The 23,200-nt window shown below is 49.5% G+C and overlaps 1 protein-coding gene across 1 annotated transcript; it reads left to right on the plus strand.

The window, feature by feature from the left end:
* The first annotated feature begins 2,329 nt into the window (after positions 1–2,329).
* On the plus strand, positions 2,330–18,654 carry SLC35E1 (solute carrier family 35 member E1). The gene is made up of 6 exons (XM_069483574.1): positions 2,330–2,759; positions 3,071–3,141; positions 5,259–5,396; positions 6,444–6,569; positions 14,259–14,504; positions 14,971–18,654. Exons 1-6 carry the CDS (start codon positions 2,330–2,332, stop codon positions 15,199–15,201), a joined length of 1,242 nt encoding a protein of 413 aa, XP_069339675.1. The 3' UTR covers positions 15,202–18,654.
* The last annotated feature ends 4,546 nt before the right edge of the window (positions 18,655–23,200 follow it).

Consider the following 23,200-nt stretch of genomic DNA (forward strand, 5'->3'; position numbering starts at 1 on the left):
CCATTTGCACAAACCAGTCTGAGAATTGTTTCTCATTTGGGTCTTCACAGCCACATCTGCCCTTTCCTGGATTCTGGATTAGTCAGGAAGTCCTGGACCCCACAGCGAGACTGCAGGGACATAGGGCGGGCAGGGCACAGCCTCGAATTGGCCTGTTAGACTGCTGTTGCATTTGGGGAGACCTGCACCTTTTATTCAGGGCCACCTGCTAGCTTGGAGGGACAGATTCCCAAGGACCACATCAAGCAACATTATCCTACCTCACCCAAACCTCAGCTACCCCAGAGAGAAACCCTCCGTAGCTCAGGTCTTAGTGACTTTTTGGTTTCCCCCAAAATATTTGTAGTTCTTACGCAGCATGGCCAAGAGGCTCCCAGTTGTATGTCTGGCAGCCCACCCCTTGGCCCTCGCTGCCTTACAAACATACCTAGTTGGTACAGAGTTTTAAAAAACTTCTCCTTGACTATAAAGTGATAATCTTTTAGTTCCCCCTTGTCCCTGAAACCAGAAGGTAAGACTTTGATTTTCTAGTTTTTTCAGTCCAGAATAGGTCATCTTGTCCATCTGTACTTAATTTCACAAATGAGGAAACAGCTAAATCTTTAAGAGGGGCAGCCCCACAGGGAAAACTAAGGGTTCCAGGGACATTCCTTCTGGCCTGCAGGACTACAGTCAACCCAGCACTGAGAACCAGCAGGGGTTTCTCACAAAGGCTTGGTGTGGGACATGCATCCCCCTCCCTACCCCCACCCCAAGAAAAGGGCAATGGGAGGGTGAGCCCCAAGGCCTGCCATCTACCAACTGTGTGGCTCTGGGCTCATCTCACTCTCGTGCACCTGTCACCATTTGGGGTCTGAAAGTGCCTACCCCAGCGTTGTAGGAGCTAAGATAAATGATAAAAGTTAACCACAAAAGCATGTCAGTGGAAGTGTTTGACACTCAGTTGTACTATGGAGTGACTATAGCTACTTTTCTAAGTTCACTGTGCCTATGTTCTCACCTTGACCAGCTCTGCTGACATGTGGTATCCCAAGGACGTGACATCTCGGTGACAATGGGTAAAAAGGTACAGCTGGAGGATATTAGGGTACAGAGGTTGGCGTCCTATCACCACCCCCTTTTCTCAGACCTGGGCTTGGGGACAGGTTGCTACTCCCCTTGCCCCTACCTGTAGGGACCACCACACCTGTCCTAAGTATCCAGTAAGCTCCAGGGTACACTTATTGCCTTTGAGAATACAAGGATAAGCTGATACCCCCAACATGTGGGGGACCAAGTTGGGTTGCCATTTTCTAATTTGACAAGGATACTGTAACATGGAATTTTAACACTCCCCCCACCCCGAAAAAGTTGGACGCACATGATTGTTGGAACAAATTAAAGTCCTTTAATTAGTATCAGATCATACTGCTGAAAACACCGACTTGTTTTCCTCCACTAGGGCCTGGGGCTGGTCTATGCCGGCTGGTCCTTGGACATCAGCGGTCAGGGCCAGGCTCCTCCTCCTCCTCCTCCTCCTGCAGAGCCCTGGAGCCAGGTGTCCAAGAAGACTGTCATAGGCCACGGCCCCCAAACTGGCCGGGGTGCCTAAAACCTGTCGCTTCCCTCTGGATTTGGATCTGGCTGTGAGATGGGGACGGTAATACCTACCGCACTGCGTTCCTCGGATTCAGTAGGACGATGCCTGGGCCAAACGGGTGAACTGAGCACGTCGCGGTGGTTTCCAGAACGCGCTCCCCGGGACCGGTGCTCCGGGCGGGCTGGTTCCTCTGCTGGAGTCTGGCCACGGGCGTGTGCCCCTGGGTTACAGAGCGTATCCAAGGAGATCTTTTCGCAATCTGGTTTCTTTCCTAGAAAAGTCGTCTTTTTTACCCTAGGTGTCCGCCGCCGCCAGACCATCGGGGATCTGGTTAGGAGGCGCCGATGTACCGCCGACCGAGGCTCCTTGGTTTAGCTCGCGAGCTCGATCGCCCGCTCACAGATGCCGACGCGGCGGAGCCCTCGCGCTCTCGCCAGCCCATCCGCTCCTGCTCTGGCGCCCGGGCCCCGTGACAGCCCACGTCTCGCGTAGCACAGCAGGGATCCAGGTCCCCGTCCCCTCCTCCCGCTTCCGGCCTCGGCCCCGCCTCCGCCGGAAGCACATCCGACGGTGGGCGGGGCCTGCACGCGAAACGTGAGGTCTGGCGCGTCAGCCGGCGCGCGGGAATGACGCGCAGCGGTGGCGGCCAATAGGGAATGGCGTTATCCGGCGCGCCTGCCCCCGCCCAGCCCCGCCCCGGCCCGGCGTCGGGCCGTCGGGCGGGCGGGAAGGGGTGGGCCGCTGGGCAGGATGGCGGTGGCGGCGGCGGCGGCGGTGGGCTCGGGCACCGGCGCTGGGGGCTCGGGCGCAGCAGGCGGCGGCGGCGGGGCGCGCGAGGGCGCGCGGGTGGCGGCGCTGTGCTTGCTGTGGTACGCGCTGAGCGCGGGCGGCAATGTGGTCAACAAAGTGATCCTGAGCGCCTTCCCGTTCCCTGTGACCGTGTCGCTGTGCCACATCCTGGCGCTGTGCGCGGGGCTCCCGCCGCTGCTGCGCGCCTGGCGCGTGCCCCCCGCGCCGCCGGTCTCGGGCGCGGGGCCCAGCCCGCATCAGTCGCCCGGCCCGCTGCTGCCGCCGCGCTTCTACCCGCGCTACGTGCTGCCGCTCGCCTTCGGCAAGTACTTCGCGTCCGTGTCTGCGCACGTCAGCATCTGGAAGGTGCCCGTGTCCTACGCGCACACCGGTGGGTGCGGCGTCCAGCCTGGGGGGCGGCGGCCGGGGCGTGCCAGCCGGGGCTTGGGCACATGGGTAGGAGTTCGCCGGCCAGGGAGCGTCCCGCCGGGCTGAGAAGTCGGCAGAGGGCCCGCCAAGGCTTTTGGTAGGAGAGGGACACGCACAAGGTTCTCAGGGAGGAAGGAGCTGAGAAGGGAGCTGGGAGCTGAGCCGGGCAGACCACAGCTGTTGGGGTGGAACCCCACTGTGGAGGTGGAACAGGCTCCCTGGGTGGGCCCCGGGACTCCGGCAGCCCCCTGAGTGCCCTTCCTCTTTTTGCAGTCAAGGCCACCATGCCTATCTGGGTGGTCCTCCTGTCCCGGATCATCATGAAGGAGAAGCAAAGCACCAAGGTAACCCCCGGCTGGGGTTCTGGACAGATGGGGATTGGCGGTTGCCCAACTGGTGACGTGGTGCAGGGTCTTCAGGCTCTGAGGCTGCTTGTCAAATAAGGAAGTCAGTGTAGAGGCCTCCAAAGGCCTTTTTACTGCCAGTGCTCTAGAATCACCCTGCAGGCAGTGGTATGTGGAGTTTATGTCCTTCTGTGATCTCTACTCTGTCGTCTTAAGAACACTGTTGTCCCTCAGGTTCAATTTTCCTCCCTGTTGTGATTCCCTACCCGGGGTTGCTGGTAGGTGATGGCTTGGCCACATCTTGGCAAGGCAGCCCCTGCGTGCCCCTCCAGTGGAACCAGGGATGGAACAGAACTCTAAAACAGACAGGTTTTCACTTCTGTATAAGAGGGAGTGGTCAGGGGATTTCTGGGACCAGAAATCCACGCTGAATCAAAGGAGTTTGATTTGGGTAAAATCCAGCGAAGTCTTAGAAATTAAAACTGCCAGGAATTGTGATTGGGAATGGAAGTGAAAGCAGCACACACAACCAAGGGCTGCATAGGACGATGCGTTTGGCAGAGTCCAGGGTCTGTTCAAGATGCCAAGCCAGGGCATTTCCTGGCTTGGGGCAAGAGAAGCCATGGCTTCAGCCAGAGGCAGCCTTGCGCCTTGTCCTTAAGTGAAAGTCGGACTCTTGTTGTCCCAGCTGGAATCCATTTCTTGCCGGACACAGTACTTCTTTTCCAAGTGGTTGATTTCTGGCATCATGTATTTTATATAACTCAGAGCAGCAGTGCCCTGGATCAGCTTATAGAAATTGGGCCACTTCAGGCTGATTTTATTTTTTTATTCCAGCCTATCTGTACCCCAGCAAGACCTGCCTGTGCTCTGGGGCCAGCCCCGCCAGGGTGACGTCAGGGTGTGACTTGCCTCCCGGGGGTCGGAGTTGCCTGGGAGGTGTGCAGCTGCATCGCCTGATAATCACTTCGTGTTTATCAGGTTTCCCCGTTGTACAGGACATTGTACCCAGCTTGGGCAAGGAGCCGGAAACTTCACACAGTGAGAAACGACTGGGGATTGGCCCTCTGAGGCAGACAAACTAATGATAATGACGTGATAACTTCGTAGGGACCGACTCTGCCAGCCAGATAAGGCAGGTAGTCATCGTTCCTGATCTCAGGAGAAGAAACAGGACGTCAGAGGAGAGAGATGCGTGTCTGAGGGCCACTGCCAGTAGTGGGGGAGCTGGAATTCAGGTCCCCCAGGCCACAGCCCTTGTCCTGCCCTCCCGACAGCATCACCATCGCCTCCTAAGGAAGGGTGTTCCACCTTGCCTTAAGAGTGTTCTTTGTAGGACAAGGTTGAGCTGGGAGTCAGAAGCACTAGACATAAAGAATGGATCCCAGTGGGGCCTGGAAGTTGGGAGCCACTTAGCTACCAGGCCCTGGCACACTGGACCTTCTGGAAGGCCTCCTGTCATTCAGCCAGCAGGTGTTGAGTACCTACTATGTGCCAGGCACCCGGATAGAGCAGCAAACAACCTGTGCTAGAATTGTGTCCAGTCTAACAGGGACCAGATGATTGAAAGGACAGTTAGCGTGGGTGCCAAGCGCTCTGCTGGGGAAGCCCAGGCAGCAGCTGGCAGCGGGGGAACACACAGCACAGGAACCTAGAGGGTAGAGCTGGGTGGCCTGAGACCTGAGGGGAAATGTTGCCAGTGGGAGGAGGCATCCATGGGGTGTCCTTGCCAGGAGTAACCAAGCTGGAGGAGCCCGAAATAAGAGGGAACAAGGGATCCTCTCAGAGGATCAAGGTTGCAAATGCTGGTGTGTTGGCGGCAGCTGAAGAGATCCATAAGGTTAGGACCAGCCTGGGTCTGTGCCCCTGAGCAGAGGCTCTTAATGGGGCTGATAGTTTAGGGGTGGGGCTGCCCGCAAACACACAAGCGCTGCCCCAGGTGGTCTGATAACCATCTGCCTCCAGCCACCCGCTGGAGCATCACTGGCATTCCAAAGGGGTAGGTGGTGTCCCTTTGGTGAGTGAGGAGAGAGCAGGGGAGGCTTTCATCTGGGCATCTGTGGTGGGCGGCCCAGCTCCAAGCTGCCCTATCAGCCCCTCCTGCTGTCCTCCCACAGGTGTACTTGTCACTCATCCCCATCATCAGTGGTGTCCTGCTGGCCACTGTCACCGAGTTGTCTTTCGACATGTGGGGGCTTGTCAGCGCCCTCGCTGCCACACTGTGCTTCTCCCTTCAGAACATATTCTCCAAAAAGGTATTCGGGCATCATCATGGATATGCATGGCGTCTCAGGGGTGCGCGGGTGGCAGACTGGTGGCATTTGAGATGCCAGCTGAGTGGTGATTTCTTGAAGTGTGGGAACAAAAAAAATCCTTACTGCCATTCTGCTGATCTTCTGTTCGTTGCTTTGCTTTTTAAATAGTTTATGTTTTTCTATTATAAAATTAACACACGCTCCATGTGAAAAAATAGAGAAAAGCCCAATACAAAAAACTTTTTTTTTAAACTTATTGAGTATCTACTATATGCCAGGCACTGTGATGGGTGCTCAAGGGGAAGAATCAAAAGAGACCTGTCCCCTGCCTAGGGATTTCCACTCTAATGAGTCAGATCACAGTGCAGTCTCCTAAAGATAGCTACCATTGATGTGACGTTTCTTCTGCATATTTCTTAGAGTTACAGTATCATAGATGCATTAGAAATTTTGCTTCGCTCATTTGCTATTTTATCATAGCATTTTCCCATATCGTTAACAGTTATTGCTATTAACTCCTATAACAATCACATGGTTTTCAGGTACCATGGTTAACATTGTCAGGTTCCCTATTGGAAATACAGTTTATTTCCATCTTTTCATTGTCATGTAGAAATGATCTTTGTGCTTGATGTTTTCCCGTCTCTCAGGTTATTTTCTTATGGTAGGTTTACAGTTCTCAGATCAGAGGGTATGAGACATTTATGGCTCTGGTTATAGTTTGCCTGGTTGTATTCTGGAAAGGCTATACCAATTTAGACTAAACGAGAAGTTTTCAGAGTGCCTGTTTCACTGCATCTTCACCAGCACTGAGTGTTACTGTTTGTTTGTTTGTTTGTTTTTTCTTTCTTTCTGTTCTTGGTCCTTTATACATGGAACATGGTGCTTGTTTTGGGCATGTGCTGTGTATCTCATCACAGATGCGCTTGCAGGCTTGGTGTTCAAGGTCAGATGTAGGGGTGAATGTACAGTCGCTGCACTTGGGGCCTGAGTCGCTGGAGCCACATACAGTTTCCATCAGCCTTTAAAGTGGCTTTCTGTCTTCAGGTGTTGAGAGATTCACGGATCCACCATCTCCGGCTGCTGAACATCTTGGGCTGCCACGCTGTCTTCTTCATGATCCCCACCTGGGTCCTGGTAGACCTCTCGGCTTTCCTGGTCAGCAGCGACTTGGTGAGTTGGCTGGCGCTGAGAACTTGCCCTTTTCCTAGACAAGTTCCAAAATAGGTGCTTTGTTGGGGAGCTACGGCTCCATGTTGACTTTGGGGTGTTTCCTGGCATCTGCCCTTTCGACACTCGGCTGTTTGTGATGACTCACGTTGCCCACAGTCGAGGAGGAAGTGGGCTTCCTCTATGTTTCCGTCTCTAGCCTGCTTGATTCCAGCTGCTGATAGCGGCTGCATTTATGCCAATAGCATCAAAGAAGAAAAAAATGCCAACATAGGTGACTCTTTCCTGTCCTGACAGTCCAGTTCAGAGCTCACTTTGACTTTTTAAAACTGTGCACAGCTCAATTTCTTCCCAGGCCATATTTCCGTTTACTCCAAATGGAATCTTCCCACCACCTATAGGGTCAGCCTCCAGAGGATGTTAGAAACTAACACAGGAAGGCCAGGCAAGGTGGCTCACACCTGTAATCCTAGTGCTTCTGGAGGCCAAGGCAGGAGGATCGCTTAATCCCAGGAGTTCGAGACCAGCCTGGGCAAGAGGGAGACCCCATCTCTACAAAAAATAGAAAAATTAGCCAAGCGTGGTGGTGCGTACCTATATAGTCCCAGCTACTCAGGAGGCTGAGACAGGAGGATCGCTGGAGCCCAGGAGTTGGAGGCTACTGTGAGCTATGATGATTCCACTTCTCTCAAGCCTGGGCAACAGAGTGGGACCCTGTCTCAAAAAGAAAGAAAGAAACCAACAGGTAGGTGTAAAGAGACCAGTGTGATTCTTCCAGATGTAGTTAGAAAGGAAGAGTAAATGTTTACTGAGGATTTAATGTGGTCTAGCTGGATTGGTGACATTTCTTGTCTTTAATCCTTAGCACCACCTGTTGTAGTGGATATTGCCTCCATTTTACAGATGAGTAAACTCAGTTTTCTAACTTTGCTTCCACATTGATGAGCTGTAATTTCTCTCCTGGTTCCATCATCAACCAGGACTCATTTGTTTACCTTGAACTCCTGTATAAGAAAGGCGGTTCGGCGGGGCACGGTGGCTCACTCCTGTAATCCCAGCACTTTGGGAGGCTGAGGCAGGAGGATCACCAGAGGCCAGGAGTTCGAGACCAGCCTGGGCAACACAGCAAGATCCCTGTTTCTACAAAAAAATTTAAAAATTAGCCAGGCGTGTTGGCGCATGCCTGTAGTCCCAGCTACTCGGGAGGCTGAGGCACGAGGATTGCTTGAGCCCAGGAGTGCAAGGATACAGTGAGCCAGTGAGCTATGATTGTGCCACTGCACTCCAGCTGGGGCAACAGAGCGAGACCCTGTCCCTAAAAAAAGAGAGAGAGAGAGAGAAAAGGGGGGGGGGAATTAAAAGGGAGAATTTAATGCTTAACCTTCCCTTTTAATTACCAAATTTCAGAGGAAAGTGTTAGAGCCTATTTCAAATGTTGACCAGGGAATTCAGGGTTTTTTTCCTTTTGGGGGGTGGGGGAGGGATTCTCTTATTTTTTTTCCAATATGAACTTCGTGTGTTTGTCAGTGACACGAATTATTCTTTCTCCTATTTAAATTGTCCTGTCTTAGTCAGCGGAACCCTTCCGGTTGGCTCCCTGCCTTCCAGCAGTGCAGGGAGCTTTTGGGAGCTTTTGACGCGATGGAATGTCCTCCCCCACCTAATGTACTTCCCATCCCCGACCTGCAGTCAGCCGCTGCTTAGGAACCAGGGTTGCTATCAGTTGAGAATGATGTTTATAGACACAATCCAGGAGCTATGTGTGCTTTTCTTTTTGCGTTTTTCATTTGTATGTACGAGTGGGGGACGAGTGCAGCTTTGCTGCATCGATACGTCGCGTTGTGTGAAGTCAGGGCTTTCGGTGCCTCCCCGTGTGTGCTCGTTGCTGCGAGGTTATTGCTTCTAGGCCTTTGCCGTGAGAAACTAGGAAGTCAGTATTTGGGGAGGTGGCAGAGTTCAAAGGCGTTAATTCCAATTCCAATTTAACATTCCAGGATTTTTACTGCTTTGATTTTTTTTTTTTCATTTACATCTCATTTTCGGTGTGCTTGGTTCCTCTCTCATTTGCTTATTCTAGCCCAATTGCTCGTTTACATTATTCCACTGAACACTGATAAAATCGCTTCAAAGTGAGAACCCCCAGCCACAGCCAGAGCACTGAGAGAAGCTGGAGACTTCCGTGCAGCTCCATTTGTCCTTAGAACGTGTTCCACTAAAGATGTGCAGTCGGAATACTGTGTTCTGAGATCACTTGGAATGACTGTGTTCCCAGTGTGTCCCAGTCACCAACTTGTTATGCACTTGGGTTCATCTACTTCTGTTGTTTTCACTTTTTAGCAATTGACTCCCCCCCCCCACACTGAATATGTAAAGCTTTTGTAGTTCCAAAGCAAAACTGTATAACAAGGTTTTTTCAAAGAAATCTGCCCTCACTCCCTGCCTTCACCCTGTCCTCCCTTCCCCCATAGGTGACAATCTTTATGCTCCTGGTTTACTCTTTACATATTTTTGTTTGTAAATAGAGCAAATTTGCTTATATATTCATGCCCTCCCTCCTTCTTACACAAAAAGCAACCTATTTAGATAAAGAGTGCTCTGTATCGGCAGGTTCTACATCTACGATTCAATCAACCTTGAATCAGAAATTTTCAGGGGGAAGAAAACATAACAATACAACAATAAAAAAAAAATAAGTTGTCAAATAGCTGGGCTACAAAAAAATAATAATAAATAGAAAAGATAAGTTTAAAAAAAAAGCTCAATGGAATATAAGAAGCATTTACATCAGGCATCTGAGCACCGTGGATTCGGGTGTCCACAGGGCGTCTTGGAACCAGCCTCCCTCGGATGCTAAGGGCAGCTGTACTACTGTGCACCTCGCTCTTTTCGCTCAGCAGGTCCCGGAGATCTCTTCATGTCCACCTCTAAGTTCTTTCTCTTTTGTTTTGTGGGCTGTGTCTTATTGCCAGTGGGTTTGCTGCCGGTTCTCATCGTGTTCTGTGTTAACAACTCATTGGTGCTTATATGTGTAGCCACACAGATGTGAACATGGAGGCTTTTGCTGTGGGCCCTTGTCTTTGGTTTTTCTTGCATTTAGGACTTTTCTTTTTTTTTTTTTAGTTCTAGTGATTATTTTTTTTTGCTATACCTACAGTAACTTCTTTTTCTTAGTTGAGGCTACATATATTTGTTTTTTTAAATATGAGTGGGCCCTTGTATGTTTCAACAGCAGCCCTAGGAACACGCAGTATGCAATGATGTTGCAGCCGGAAGGTGCGGTTCCCACGTATCTGGGCTCCTCCCCTTTGTCCAACGTCTGCCACCCAGACACACGCAGGCGGCAGGTTGGTTAGTGCTCCCGAATGGGAGAACATCAGCTGGTGTCTGGTGCCCACCGCCTTACCAAGAATCGAAAGCTGGAGCAGACGATTCCCAGAGACTCCCGGCCCAGTGCAAGCCAGGCAGGGATTGCCAGATTCTGGGGCGGGCATCCAGTTTTAAAATTTGGACAGAATGCACAAAACAGCTACTTGAGAACTGAAAAGTGAACGGTAGCAGGCAGATGGAAGGGGAAGACCAGAATTCTGGATGAGTGCCTCTGAGCCAGTGGTGAGTTTGCTGTTCTTCCTGTAATCCAGCCCAGGCTTGAGGCAGCACAAAATGTGGAAGTGGGTACTGAGTGAGGACAGAGAAGCCCTCTGTGTGGAGCGTGGACCATGGGAAAGGGGATCCCTGGGCCTCAGAGAGAGGGGGAGAAATCCCCTGCTGGGATTCCTCTGTTTTCTGTTTTTCCTTCATTCTCTTTGTCCCAGGCCCCCGACAGTCCCATTGTGCCAGTGGCAGCAAAGGCCCACAGGCACCTAAAACCCTGGGAGACGGGAACCTTCCTCTGCAGGCAGAGGAAGTACGGTCCTAGGAGGAAGGGATTAGCCCCGTTGCCTTTTTCCCCCCTCTTTATGCTCTCACTGCTTGGCCCCCAGATGGGAGTGAAGTCACAGGAAGGACACGGCATGGTGCGGTAGTTAAGCCCCAGCTTTCTGACGGGAGGACTGAAAGGGGGGAGCCCTAGAAAACTGGAAAGTATCAGGAGATCGTGGAGAGGGAGGAGCTCGGGAAAATGACCTCATCAAGCAGTTCATGGAATCCTGGGCTCCACCCCGAGCTGTGCCACATGAGGATCAGATCCCAAATGGCAGACCAAAGACGTTGAAAACTGAAGGCAGGACAGATTACTGCCCAGGTTTGACACTGACCATGGGGTAGAGCACTCAGGATGGAGCCAAATGCCACTCCACAGACTTTGAAAACAGAACTGACGTTGGAACCACAACCTACAGAAGGCTGGTCAGGCTTGTAGTTAGTGTCAGTTGCCTGTTAAAACAACATAACATTCTTAATAGGATTTAAATAAGACCCAGCATCCTATAACATGCCAGATGTTCAAGATGCAATCCAAAATTACTTTGCATATGAAGAACCAGGAAAATTCAAGGTTGTGTGGGCAAAGAATCAGTGGATGCCAACAGTGAAAAGACAGATGTTAGCATTGGTAGACAAAGAATTTAAAGCAATGATTGTAATCATGTTCCAAGAAGCAAGGGCAAATACTCTTGAAACAAATGGGAAGAAACAGAAGATATTAGAGCCAAATGGAAAAAAGCAGTAACTTAAAGACTCATTGCATGGACTCACTAGCAGAATAGAGGTAACAGAGGAAGTAGTCGATAGAAAATAGATCAATAGAAATTACTAAGCTTGAACAACAGAGAGAAAAAGGTTAAGAAATAGAGAACAGATGAGACCAGCCTAGGCAACGTAGCAAGACCTTGTCTCTACAAAAAAAATTTTTTTAAAGATTAGACAGGCGAGGTGGCACACACCTGTAGTCCCAGCTACTTGGGAGGCTGAGGCAGGAGGATCGCTTGAGCCCAGGAGTTCCAGGCTGCAGTGAGCTATGATCGCACCACTGCACTCCAGCCTGGGCCACACAGAGTGAGACTGTCTCTAAAAGAATAGACAGACACATAGATTGAGTAGATGACAGCGCCCTAGGGATAATACCAAAATGGGCCAACATTTGTAAAATTCAAATCCCCAAAGAGGGAAGAAAGTTTGGCACAGAAGAAACATTTATGAAAAACTAATGTCTGAAAACTTCCCAAATTTGGCAAAAGACGTATAACACCTACAGATTCAAGAAGCTTAGTGAGCTCCAAACTGCTAAAAACTAAAAACAAAAATTCCTGAAAGCAGCCAGAGAAAAACGATGCATTACTTAAAGTACTGCAACTGAAGAATTGTCAACCCAGAATTACTATATCCAGCATATATAGAATCTCTGTGGTCAGCAGAACTATAGAAAGTCAGCAGGGATAAACAGGGCTGAACACCACCATCAACCAACTGGATGTCTTGCTGACATTTATAGAGCACTAAACAATAGCAGGACAGACATTCTTTTCAAGTACACATGGAACATTCGCTAAGATAGACTATATTCTGTGTCATAAAACAAACCTTAGCAAATTGAAAAGGCTTGAAATTATGTAACATATATTCTCTGACCATATTGGAATTGGAAGTCACTAACGGGTAACAGGAAAATCTCCAAACATTTAGACATTAAACAGCACATTTCTAAATAATCCATGGGCCAGAGAGGAAAACAGGAGAAAAATCTTCATGACTTGGTGGTATTTGTTCTTAGACATTACACCAAAAGCAAAGTCCATAAAAGAAAAAAATGTATAGATGGGCCTTCATCCAAATTAAAAACTTGCTCTGTGAAGACACTTAAGTGTTTGAAAAGACAAGCTATAGACTGGGAGAAAATATTCGCAAATGACATGTCCACCCAGAGGACTTGTGTTAAACATATATAAAGAACTCTCAAAACTCCATAATAATAACCCAATTAAAAAACTAAAGGCTGGGCGTGATGGCTCACACCTATAATCCTAGCACTTTAGGAGGCCAAGGCAGGAGGATCGCTTGAGCTCAGGAGTTCGAGACCAGCCTGAGCAAGAGCAAGACCCATCTCTACTAAAAATAGAAAAATTAGCCAGATGTGATAGTGCTCACCTATAGTCTCAGCTACTCAGGAGGCAAGAGGATCGCTTGAGCCCAGGAGTTTAAGGTTGCTCTGAGCTACAGTGATGCCACTGCACTCTAGCACGGGGGACAGAGCAAGACTCTGTCTCAAAATAAAAAATAGGAAGTCTGTCTCAGAAGGTCTCATGCCGTGCTATTCCACTTATGGACAATCTCCAAAGACAGACTTACTGTGACAGAACATAAACAGTTATCAGCTTTAGGGGGAGGGGTTAGTACAAAGGAGAAGCCCAGGGGAGTGTTTTGTCATCGTGGGTCCCTGTTGCGGTGGTGGTCACATAGTCCACACGTGTTAAAATGCTGCTTGAAGCTGGGCACCTTGAGGAAGAAACAGTCAATTTTATTATATGTCTATTTTTTTGTTGTTGTTTGTTTAAAGCCAGATTGGCTGGATTCCTTTCCCAGAAGACAGATGTCTGTGCAAGCTGAAAGAAAACAGCTTGGAAGTCGCTATCAGTCACCCCAGGGAGGGAGTCCTGGGGGAGCAGCCCGGCTGGCCCCAAAAGCATCCTAGTGGGCTCCAGTGCCTTACAGGGGCTGTTTGACTCCAGCGAGGTATCTAGCACAGGGGAACGGACTTGGATTTGGGGGTTTAGGTCTTGATTTGGTTGACTTTGAGAAAGTCACTTAAGTGTGTCTTCTCACCTTTGAGAGGACCATGTGATCCTTCCGTCTCAGGGGTTGTGGACATGGAATCAGGCAGCCATCCTATAGCAACTCCCATCCTGGCAGGGCCATTGGTCACCATCCTCCTCAGGGGAGCCAGCTGTGGCCTGGGAATTGGCCACAGAGAGCAGGAGCCGCTGAGATGCTGGGACTTTGCTTGTTGGACCCGGCCACTCTGGGTTCTGCCCTGGAACCACAGGGACGTCCCAGGACTCCTGCCTGGGTCACAGACACTGGGGAGACTGGCAGCCCTGCCTGTGGCAGCCTCTTGGTTTTCTGACCGGGAGAACGAACGGGTACCGGGGTGAGATTGAGCAGGGGGCATGGAGGCCTGTGAGCCAGACCACGTGCCTCCCATTGCCCAGTCCTGAATAGATAGATGCCCATCAGTACTCAGCAGCTGGACTGATTCAGGGCGGCGCTTACCTGGTTCCCACCTATCTGCCTGTCCTGGGACCAGCCCAGGCTCTTTGGGGGGTCCTGTGGTTAATCAGAGGAGCCTCATGTTACTGGAGTCTTCACGCCCTTAGGGCCACTTTCCTGGGACCTCCCATCCTCAAGAATGCACGTATCCGGCAGGCAGACCCTTGCTCTGCCAACCCCAGAGCTCCTGGCTGCCCACTGTCCAGGCGCGAGGGATGGCTTTGGCTCACGCCTTGCTCTGTGCCCTGTGGGCACCTGGCTTCACCTCTCTGAGCCTCCACTTCTCGGCAGGAGATGGTGGGTGATTATTGTGCTGTGCGATGTCGTGAGGGTCACAGGTCATGCACACGACAACACCCTGGGCTTGCTGCCTGCTGACTGTGGGGCCCCAGTGAGCCCCTGCATCCCCTCCCTGACCCCTGCCAGGTGGAGAGAGGGAGGGGACCTCTTGCCATCCACTGAGGTGCTATCCTTGCTTCCCGGTGTCTGCAGACCTACATCTCCCAGTGGCCCTGGACACTCCTGCTCCTAGCTGTCAGCGGCTTCTGTAACTTTGCCCAGAATGTCATCGCCTTCAGCATCCTCAACCTCATCAGCCCCCTCAGCTACTCAGTCGCCAATGCCACCAAGAGAATCATGGTCATCACGGTGTCCCTGATCATGCTGCGCAACCCAGTCACCAGCACCAACGTCCTGGGCATGATGACGGCCATCCTGGGGGTCTTCTTGTACAATAAGGTGAGCCTGGGGTGGGGGGCGGTGGGGGCGTCCCTTCAGCACCTGAGGAGTCGGGAAAGGAAGGGGCCCCCTGGGAGCTAGAGGGGGTGCTCCAGTTCCCAGCTTTGCCACTGACTAATTAGGCACGGCCCATGTTGCCCTGGCCGTCTTTTCCTGCGTGGACAGCCTTGCATCACTCCAGCTGTGCCCTTGGGCCTGCCGAGGCTCCGCTGGGATTTCTCTCCCTCCTCACGAAGGGTCTGTGTGGTCTAGTGTTAAGTACGTGCGATCCAGCAGGGAGGACATGCCTTCTACATCCACCCATATCGCGTGGTCTGGTCCATTAACACCCGCCCACGCTGCCTGAGCCCTGTCACTTGTGTTGGCCTCGGAGCCTATTTGGCTTTGAATCGTGACTTCCCCCTTGTCCCCCGGGTATGTCTCAGCACATGAGCCCGACTGTTTCGTTGCTCTCTTTCCTGTACAGACCAAGTATGATGCAAACCAGCAAGCCAGGAAGCACCTCCTCCCAGTCACGGCAGCAGACCTGAGCAGCAAGGAGCGTCACCGGAGCCCCCTGGAGAAGCCCCACAATGGCCTCCTGTTCCCCCAGCATGGGGGCTATCAGTACGGCCACAACACCACCTTAACAGATCACTTCCAGTACAGCCGGCAGAGCTACCCAAACTCGCATAGTTTGAACCGTTATGACGTGTAGAGCCCAGAGTACAGGACGAGGACGTTCTGCCCTGCGACTCCTTCCCCCACCCCCAGCAGCATCAGGAACTTCTGACAACAAGTGAATGTACAACCCAGCGGAGGGCACGGTGTGGAACTTCCTAGCATCAGAAGACCCTGGGCTTCCCTGCCCCCTGGGAGCAACAGGAAGTCATGCCTGCAGTGGGGACAGCCGCAGGCTCTGGGCAGAGGCAAATCTAAACAGAGACCGGCATTTTATGCTCTTTCTTCCTGGAGTCTGTCACCTGAGGGCTGTGTCCCTGCAGAGATCTTGGCCAAGTTGTACGTTTCAGTGTGGAATTACTCCCCAAGCAGCGTATTTCGGAGCTCTTATTCTGCCGTACAGGTGACATTCCGGGTCCTTGCTGGGAAAGGTGGGATCGCCATGGAAGTGACCATGGAGCTGGCAAGAGGTGGTTTCTGGGGGTGGGGAGCGGGGTGCTTTAACTCCACAACTCAGATGCACGTGACACAGGCATTGAGCGGACGAGGAGCCTATTCATTCGGAGCATCTCCAGCATCAGAGACTGACCGGCTTCCGAGTCATCCCCGTGGCCGTTTGCAGTTCCTGGCAGACGTTCCAAAGTGCAAAAGCTGTTGCAGTCAGCATCCAATTTCCTAGAGCTGATTCTTTAACCTGCGAGTGAGAGCTGGCGTCCACCCAGACCCAGAGGGAAGGGAAACTGCTCCCTCTCCTCTGCCCTTTTCCTCCCTTGCCAGAGCAGAGCACTTCTCCTGGGGTAGGAAGAAGAATCGATCTTTAAGAAATCATGTTCAATATCTCAAGCTCTACTTATGTAGCACTTGTTTTTGCAGATAAGTCTTCACTGATTCTCCATGACTGGGTAGGATGTTTGATAGGGAGATCTTGATTTTATGATGATGTTGCATTTTTCTAAGGAATATTTTGTAGTTGTGTGTTTGCATTTATGTCTTGATCCCCATGAGGGGATGACACATTAGGACTGGCTTATGGGTCAAAAACGGTTTTGTTTCTAAATGTTTAAAAACATGAAAGGTTCCTACTCATGATGCCTGTCTGACAAATTTTGGTATTTAGTAGGAAACAATGAAGTGGGGATTTTTTGTTTTGTTTTGTGTTTTAGAGGTAGGGTCTTGCTATGTTGCCCAGGCTGGAGTGCAGTGGCACCATCATAGCTTACCGCATTCTCAAACTCCTGTGCTCTGTGTTGCCCAGGCTGGTCTTAAACTCCTGGCCTCAAGCAGTCCTCCTACCTCGGCCTCCCAACAGTGCTGGGATTACAGGTGTGAGCCACTGCACCTGGCCACAATGAAGTGTTTTGAACTCCTCTCTCAGTGACACAGTTGCTGAAAATGGAATGAATCAAGAATATTAAGAATATTCTTTTTTTTTTCCCAAGAGACAAGGTCTCATTCTGCCATCCAGGCAGATCGTAACCCACTCCTGGATGCTCAAGAGATCCTCATGCTCCAGCCTCCCAAGTAGCTAGAACTATAGGTGTGCACTACCACACCTTGCTAATTTAAACAATTTTTTTGTAAAGATGGGGTCTTGCTATGTTGCCCAGGCTGGTCTCAAACTCCTGGGCTCTAGTGATCCTCCACCATGGCCTCCCAAAGTGCTGGCATTATAGGTGTGGCCCAATTTTTTTTTTTTTTTCCTAAATCAACAGAAGTGCTAGCCACTTACCTGAATATTTTGCAAGACAAGACCACAGTGTTTGGATTCCTTGACCTGTTTTTGTGTTTATGTTAGGATCTAACTCATGTCCTGGTTAAAAGGAGAAGGGGTGAGCACCAAGCTAGGATTTGGTTTGCCAAATTAGATTCTTTGATCAGAATAAGTTGGGGTTTTGGCAGAATCATATCAGGAAAATTATAGGACCCCAGTAGGTAACTGTGCGCCAAGGTCCAGGTTGTGGTCTCAGTATTTTCTGGCTTCACGAAAGGACTGTGCCTCACAGAGGGGCCTGCTGGCTTGACTTGTGGGGTCTTTGGGGATGGCTGCCTTCTTTCTAATGCGCTGTGCTGGTCTCGCGCCAGTACTCGGGGAGAGCGAGCAGGAGATGGGACAGCCATTCGCCCTTTATCTCCTAGAGGGTGTTTTCCTGTTCAGAGAGGAAGTGAAGCAGCTCATGTTCGACTCCTTTTTCTTTTTCTTCTTTTTTTTTTTTTTTGCTTTTGATTGGACTTTTGTATTTAAGAGGTTAAGTTTTGTCGGCTTGTGAATGGGCTACTCCCGGGGAGGTCACTGGTTCCCCTACTTGCCTGTGAGTTTACGAACCACCAGCCCCAGGAGGGTCCTTGCTTGTTCGTCTGTTACGTGCTTGCTTTGTAAATACCTTGGTCCCAAGTTTTGAGATCATTGCAGTGTAAAGTGGGAAGAGGCGATCCTGGCAGGTGTTATTCGTGAAAAGAACTTGCTGTGCACCTTCACCAGAGGCAGCAAGGTCTGCCGTTGAAACTTTCTCAGTGAATGGGGATAATTTTGCACTGTGAAGATATTACAGTAGTTGTCTATATGATTATAGTACCTGATTCCTTGGACATACAGTTGAACTCCAAAATGAATTATGCCTCTATCCAGGTCTAATGAAATTTCTGATGTTGCTGGAATTTGTAAATGAGTTTGTTTTCCTTTTCCAATGCAAGATCTGCTGGAGAGGGGAAATGACTGGTTTTATTATGGTTTATAAATTAATAAACGGGATGTTTAATTCTGTACATACACTGGAATGAATGAGACAATCATATTAGACCAAATCATGAGATCAGAAGACAAAGGTGTATTTTTGCGACTCGAGGGTTCAGAGTTGACAGCCTCTCAAAGGCTGGTTTTCCCAGCCTCTTGGTGCCCTGGCCCCGGGCCCTCTTCCTGCGTTGCTGGCATTTGCAGCTATGTTCTTGCCTTCCTCACTGCTGGGGTTTGTGGTAGAGAATTTAGTTGACCCACCCATGGTGTGGTCTGGCCTGCAACACCAACTCTAACCCAACTCCTTCATTTTGCAGAAGGAGACATTGCGGCTCAGAAGGCATTAAGTAGCATTTGTTCACTATTATGAGACTCGGTGTGGAATTTTTAAGCACCTGATTTTAAGTCATTCATTATAGAGAAAATGCAACCCCTATTACAAAGGAGACAAGCCAGATCTGTTCAAATGAAGATGCACTTGGGAGTTGGTGGATTTTGCTGTGTTTAGCCTACATCACGCAACAGCAGGCCGTCTATTACTGCCAGCACAGCCACGCCCGAATACCTTAAGGTCTCACAGCCTGAAGGATGCAGAACATTAAATTATTAAAAGACCAGAATATGGGAGGCCAAGGCTGGTGGATCGCTCGAGCTTAGGAGTTCGAGACCAGCCTGAGCAAGAGCGAGACCCCATCTCTACTAAAAATAGAAAGAAATGATATGGACAGCTAAAAATCTATATAGAAAAAATTAGCCGGGCATGGTGGCACATGCCTGTAGTCCCAGCTACTCGGGAGACTGAGGTGGGAGGATCGCTTGAGCCCAGGAGTTTGAGGTTGCTGTGAGCTAGGCTGACGCCACGGCACTCACTCTAGCCAGGGCAACAAAGCGACACTGTCACAAAAAAAAAAAAAAAAAAAGACCAGAATATTGTTAGACTTTTTTTTTTCAATTGTCACCTGTTTTCAAGACTTAAATGCTACAGACTGTTCTGTGGGAATGACACTGTGTATAGTCATTGATGGCATTTGCCAAAAATAAATAACAGTCTCCAGGGATTCAAGATGAGTCCCAATTGCCCAGTGAGGGACTCGTTTTGAGTCACCCTGTCTTCAGTGTGCCCAGCAACAAAACGTAGAAGAGGCGGAAAGAACAAAGCAACTTGGCTGTCATGTGCGGGTGTACTGCAACCTTTTTTATTCTTCTGAGCCAAAAATTAGGACATGCGATTTAGTTTATGAAATAGAATAAAAATGGAATCAGAGTTAAACAGTTCATAACATGCCGTTATTGAACAGAATAACAGGAAATCCAGGAATGCCATGGCAGCTGTGCTCATGAAACTATTGTTGAGTAAATAGCTAAAACTTGAGTACCCGCTACGTGCCCGATGCACTGGTGAGCTTTTCACGCGCAAGCCTTACAATACCTTTGCATGAGGCTTATTAGCCTTGTTTTACAGGTGGAATACAAGGCCCGAGGGCCAAGTGACTTGTCTGGGATCACACAGCTGCTTAAATCTGACTCCAAAGCCCATTTTCCCCCGTATTACTCACCATTCCCAACAAAATTTCTTTCAAACACCGTTGGCGAAGGGTGGTTTCTGCTAAAACAGTTGCCTGTGTCCTTTTAATTCATAATCCTTTTGGTTCAGCAGTTTACTAAGCACTTACTTTGTGCCAGGTGACAGGAAACAGGTACGCAAGCCTCCTACCTGGTTTAATTTATAGATGTGTGACTAAGTAGCACAGGCTGCCGTGGTGGAGGTGTGTGAACGATGCTAAGGAAGCACAGAGCCGTGATTTGAGGGGCACGTGGGAATGTTTTATTTGACTCGCATTTGCAATTCCAGGGTGTCAGAACCCAAGAGGTGTGCAGAGTGGGCAACGGAAGCAGAGAAAGTTAAGCTTGACCCATGGAACAGGCCTGGAACCCAGGAGTCTCTGTCTCTAAGCCCAGGGGCTTTCGCCCTGCATAGCAGCCATGACAGAGTCAGCTGGGTTTTCTCCCTCACCTTTGTCATGTAATCCTAGGAGTGAGTGAGTGTGACCAAAGGTCCAGCCTCTCACTGCAGGTCAGACCCTAAAGCCCTTAGGTCTGGACTTACGTTGGCCTTGCAGTCTGCAGTCTGCTTCTGCGGTTACAACAGGGCCTCAAGGCTCTGCCCTGGGACGGGGTCACCACTGTTTAACAAGCTGTCAGTCAGGTCCTGTTCTGCTTAGAAATGGCCCTGTTGACACCCCAGGCAGACACCAGAGTCCTGATTCCCCCTTAGGTAATGTCCTCTCCCAGAGACTGGAATATTGTTTGCCTTCTCTAGGCACCTCTTTGTGACCCCAAGTTTGCTGGTGACATGTGGACAATCAGGCCCAAGGAGTGCTCCTTGCTCCTCTCCAATGTCCCCCAGACTCAGCCTCTCTCCCCAGGGCAGGACAGGACCGTCTCTGTTCCCAAACTCTTCCTCCCATTGTGGCTTCAGCTAGCCTAGCACATGGGGATCAATAACTGCAAGGGGACATTTGATTTTACTGAAGCTATCAGTCTGGCCTATATTTCCTCAGTCACCCAGTACATTTTTTTTTTTGAGACAGAGTCTCACTCTGTTGCCCGGGCTAGAGTGAGTGCCGTGGCGTCAGCCTAGCTCACAGCAGCCTCAAACTCCTGGGCTTAAGTGATCCTACTGCCTCAGCCTCCCGAGAAGCTGGGACTACAGGCATGCGCCACCATGCCCGGCTAATTTTTTGTATATATATATTTTAGTTGTCCATATAATTTCTTTCTATTTTTAGTAGAGACGGGGTCTCGCTCGTGCTCAGGCTGGTCTCGAACTCCTGACCTCCAGCGATCCACCCGCCTCGGCCTCCCAGAGTGCTAGGATTACAGGCATGAGCCACCGCGCCTGGCCACATTTTAAATAACTTATTGCCAATGTATTTTTTTAAGTATGAAACAAACGGTTATTTTTAAAAAATTACCTATACTATGCACATGTCAAAAAGATTGAGGTAGATGCCTACACAAAGGGAACAACTTCCAAAATGTTGAGTGAGATACATAAACGTGCTTGTGAATACATAGCTTATATCTGGAAAAACAGACAAGGAATTAGACAACAGCACTTACTTCTGGAGAGGATATATGTTGTTTTCTCAGAATGGCATATTATTTTGTAACCAGCTCTTTGCGGGAGAAAAAAAGCTAATATGCCAAAAACATTTCCCCATGTTATTAAATATTCTTCCTTGATTTTGTGTTTGTGTACATGGTACCCTAGTATTCTGTTAGAGGGATGTACTAGGATTAACTAATCCCCACCACTGGACGTTTAAGTAATTTGCCACCTTGCGTCTGCAGTGTGGAATCCAGCACACACTTCTGGTTTAGGGTAAGCTCTTCAAAGCACGTATGCATATGGCTTTGCACTTCTTCCCGCTTTCCTTCTTAGGCGGGTCCCTTCAGCGGGTTCATCTCGCTTGGGGAGTGCACATTTTACTTGTTTTACTTAAAAGTCTTGCAATTTCCAGGTTCTTGGAGAACATCTCTGCAGCGGCCTCTATGTCCACCAGCTCTTTCTACTGCTTTCTTTTCACCAGTGGATTTTGATTTGGCTCCTTGAAATGAGTTTGGGAGAGGCCCCTGTGAGGCTTGTATTTTCAGTCTCAGATAAATGGCATTTTCAACAATCTGAAATGAATGTCTGAAAATAGTCATGGGTGTACTATCTTTCTGGAGAGTAATCGAGCAATTACCAGCATTGAATGTGCACACCCGTTGAGTCAGCACAAGAGTTACATACACTAAGACACTCTAACATAGTGGCCTAAAAATGGAACCAACCCAAGAGATTCCTTAGAGTCCCACTTCCAATAAATTGTGGTAAATCCCACCTTCAGAGTCCCATGCGGGCTTCAAAATGACAGTACAGATTCCTTAGCCTGTTTTGGTTAGAAGATCCTGTTAAGAATCTGATAGATGCTGTGTATCTTTAACCCATGAAAATGCATGTATGTACAGTCTTGCTATCAATTCCATTAATTCATGGTTCTCTGAAGTCCATCCATGGGAGATTCCCAAGTGAAAAGTTTTTTTTTTTTTTGAGACAGAGTCTCACTCTGTTGCCCGGGCTAGAGTGAGTGCCGTCGCGTCAGCCTAGCTCACAGCAACCTCAAACTCCTGGGCTCAAGCGATCCTCCTGCCTCAGCCTCCCAAGTAGCTGGGACTACAGGCATGCACCACTATGCCCGGCTAATTTTTTGTATATATATATTTTAGTTGTCCATATAATTTCTTTCTATTTTTAGTAGAGACGGGGTCTCACTCTTGCTCAGGCTGGTCTTGAACTCCTGACCTCGAGCGATCCACCCGCCTCGGCCTCCCAGAGTGCTAGGATTACAGGCGTGAGCCACCGCGCCCGGCCTCAAGTGAAAAGTTCTTGATGGAGATCTTTACTGGCATGAAAAGTGCCCACACTATCCAGGTGACTGGCTGTTATGAACAGTGTAATCCTGCACTACCTCCTCCATCTGGAATAGGCACATCACTGGCTTCTTGCTCAGATCTCAGTGTAAACCTCATCTCAAGAGCCTTTCCTGACTACCCTATCAATGTGGGCTCTACCCTTCCACTTGTCATACTCTGGGCACCCTGTTTTTTTCCTTTTTTTTAAATTAATTAATTTTTTTTTTTTTTTTAGACAGAGTCTCTCTCTCTTGCCTGGGCTAGAGTGCCGTGGCGTCAGCCTAGCTCACAGCAACCTCAAACTCCTGGGCTCCAGCGATCCTCCTGCCTCAGCCTCCTGGGTACCTGGGACTTCAGGCACGCGCCACCATGCCCAGCTAATTTTTTCTATATTTAGTTGTTTGGCTAATTTCTTTCTATTGTTAGTAGAGACAGGGTCTCACTCTTGCTCAGGCTGGTCTCGAACTCCTGAGCTCAAACAATCCTCCCACCTCGGCCTCCCAGAGTGCTAGGATTACAGGCTCTTTTCCTTAATAACCTTTGTTTACTGATTTATAGGTCTCTTCCCCCCATAGAGTGGGCTCCATGAGAGCAGAGCTTAGGTCTGATTTGTTCATCACTGCATCCACAAGCCACATCCAGCCAGCCACCTGTTTCTGAGCCAAGAATGGTTTATACAGGAGAATATTTGCAGTCCATCCATAACAGGAAAGATGAACTTGAAACCCCAATTAAGTGACATGTTATCCCCAAAAAAAGAATTCCACTCTTCTCATGAGTAGACCCATGTCTTAGTCTGTTTTGCATTGCTGTAATAGAATACCTGAGACTGGGTAATTTATAAAGA

This window comes from Eulemur rufifrons, chromosome 2 (assembly GCF_041146395.1).
Source record: "Eulemur rufifrons isolate Redbay chromosome 2, OSU_ERuf_1, whole genome shotgun sequence".
In the NCBI taxonomy this organism is placed as follows: domain Eukaryota; kingdom Metazoa; phylum Chordata; class Mammalia; order Primates; family Lemuridae; genus Eulemur; species Eulemur rufifrons.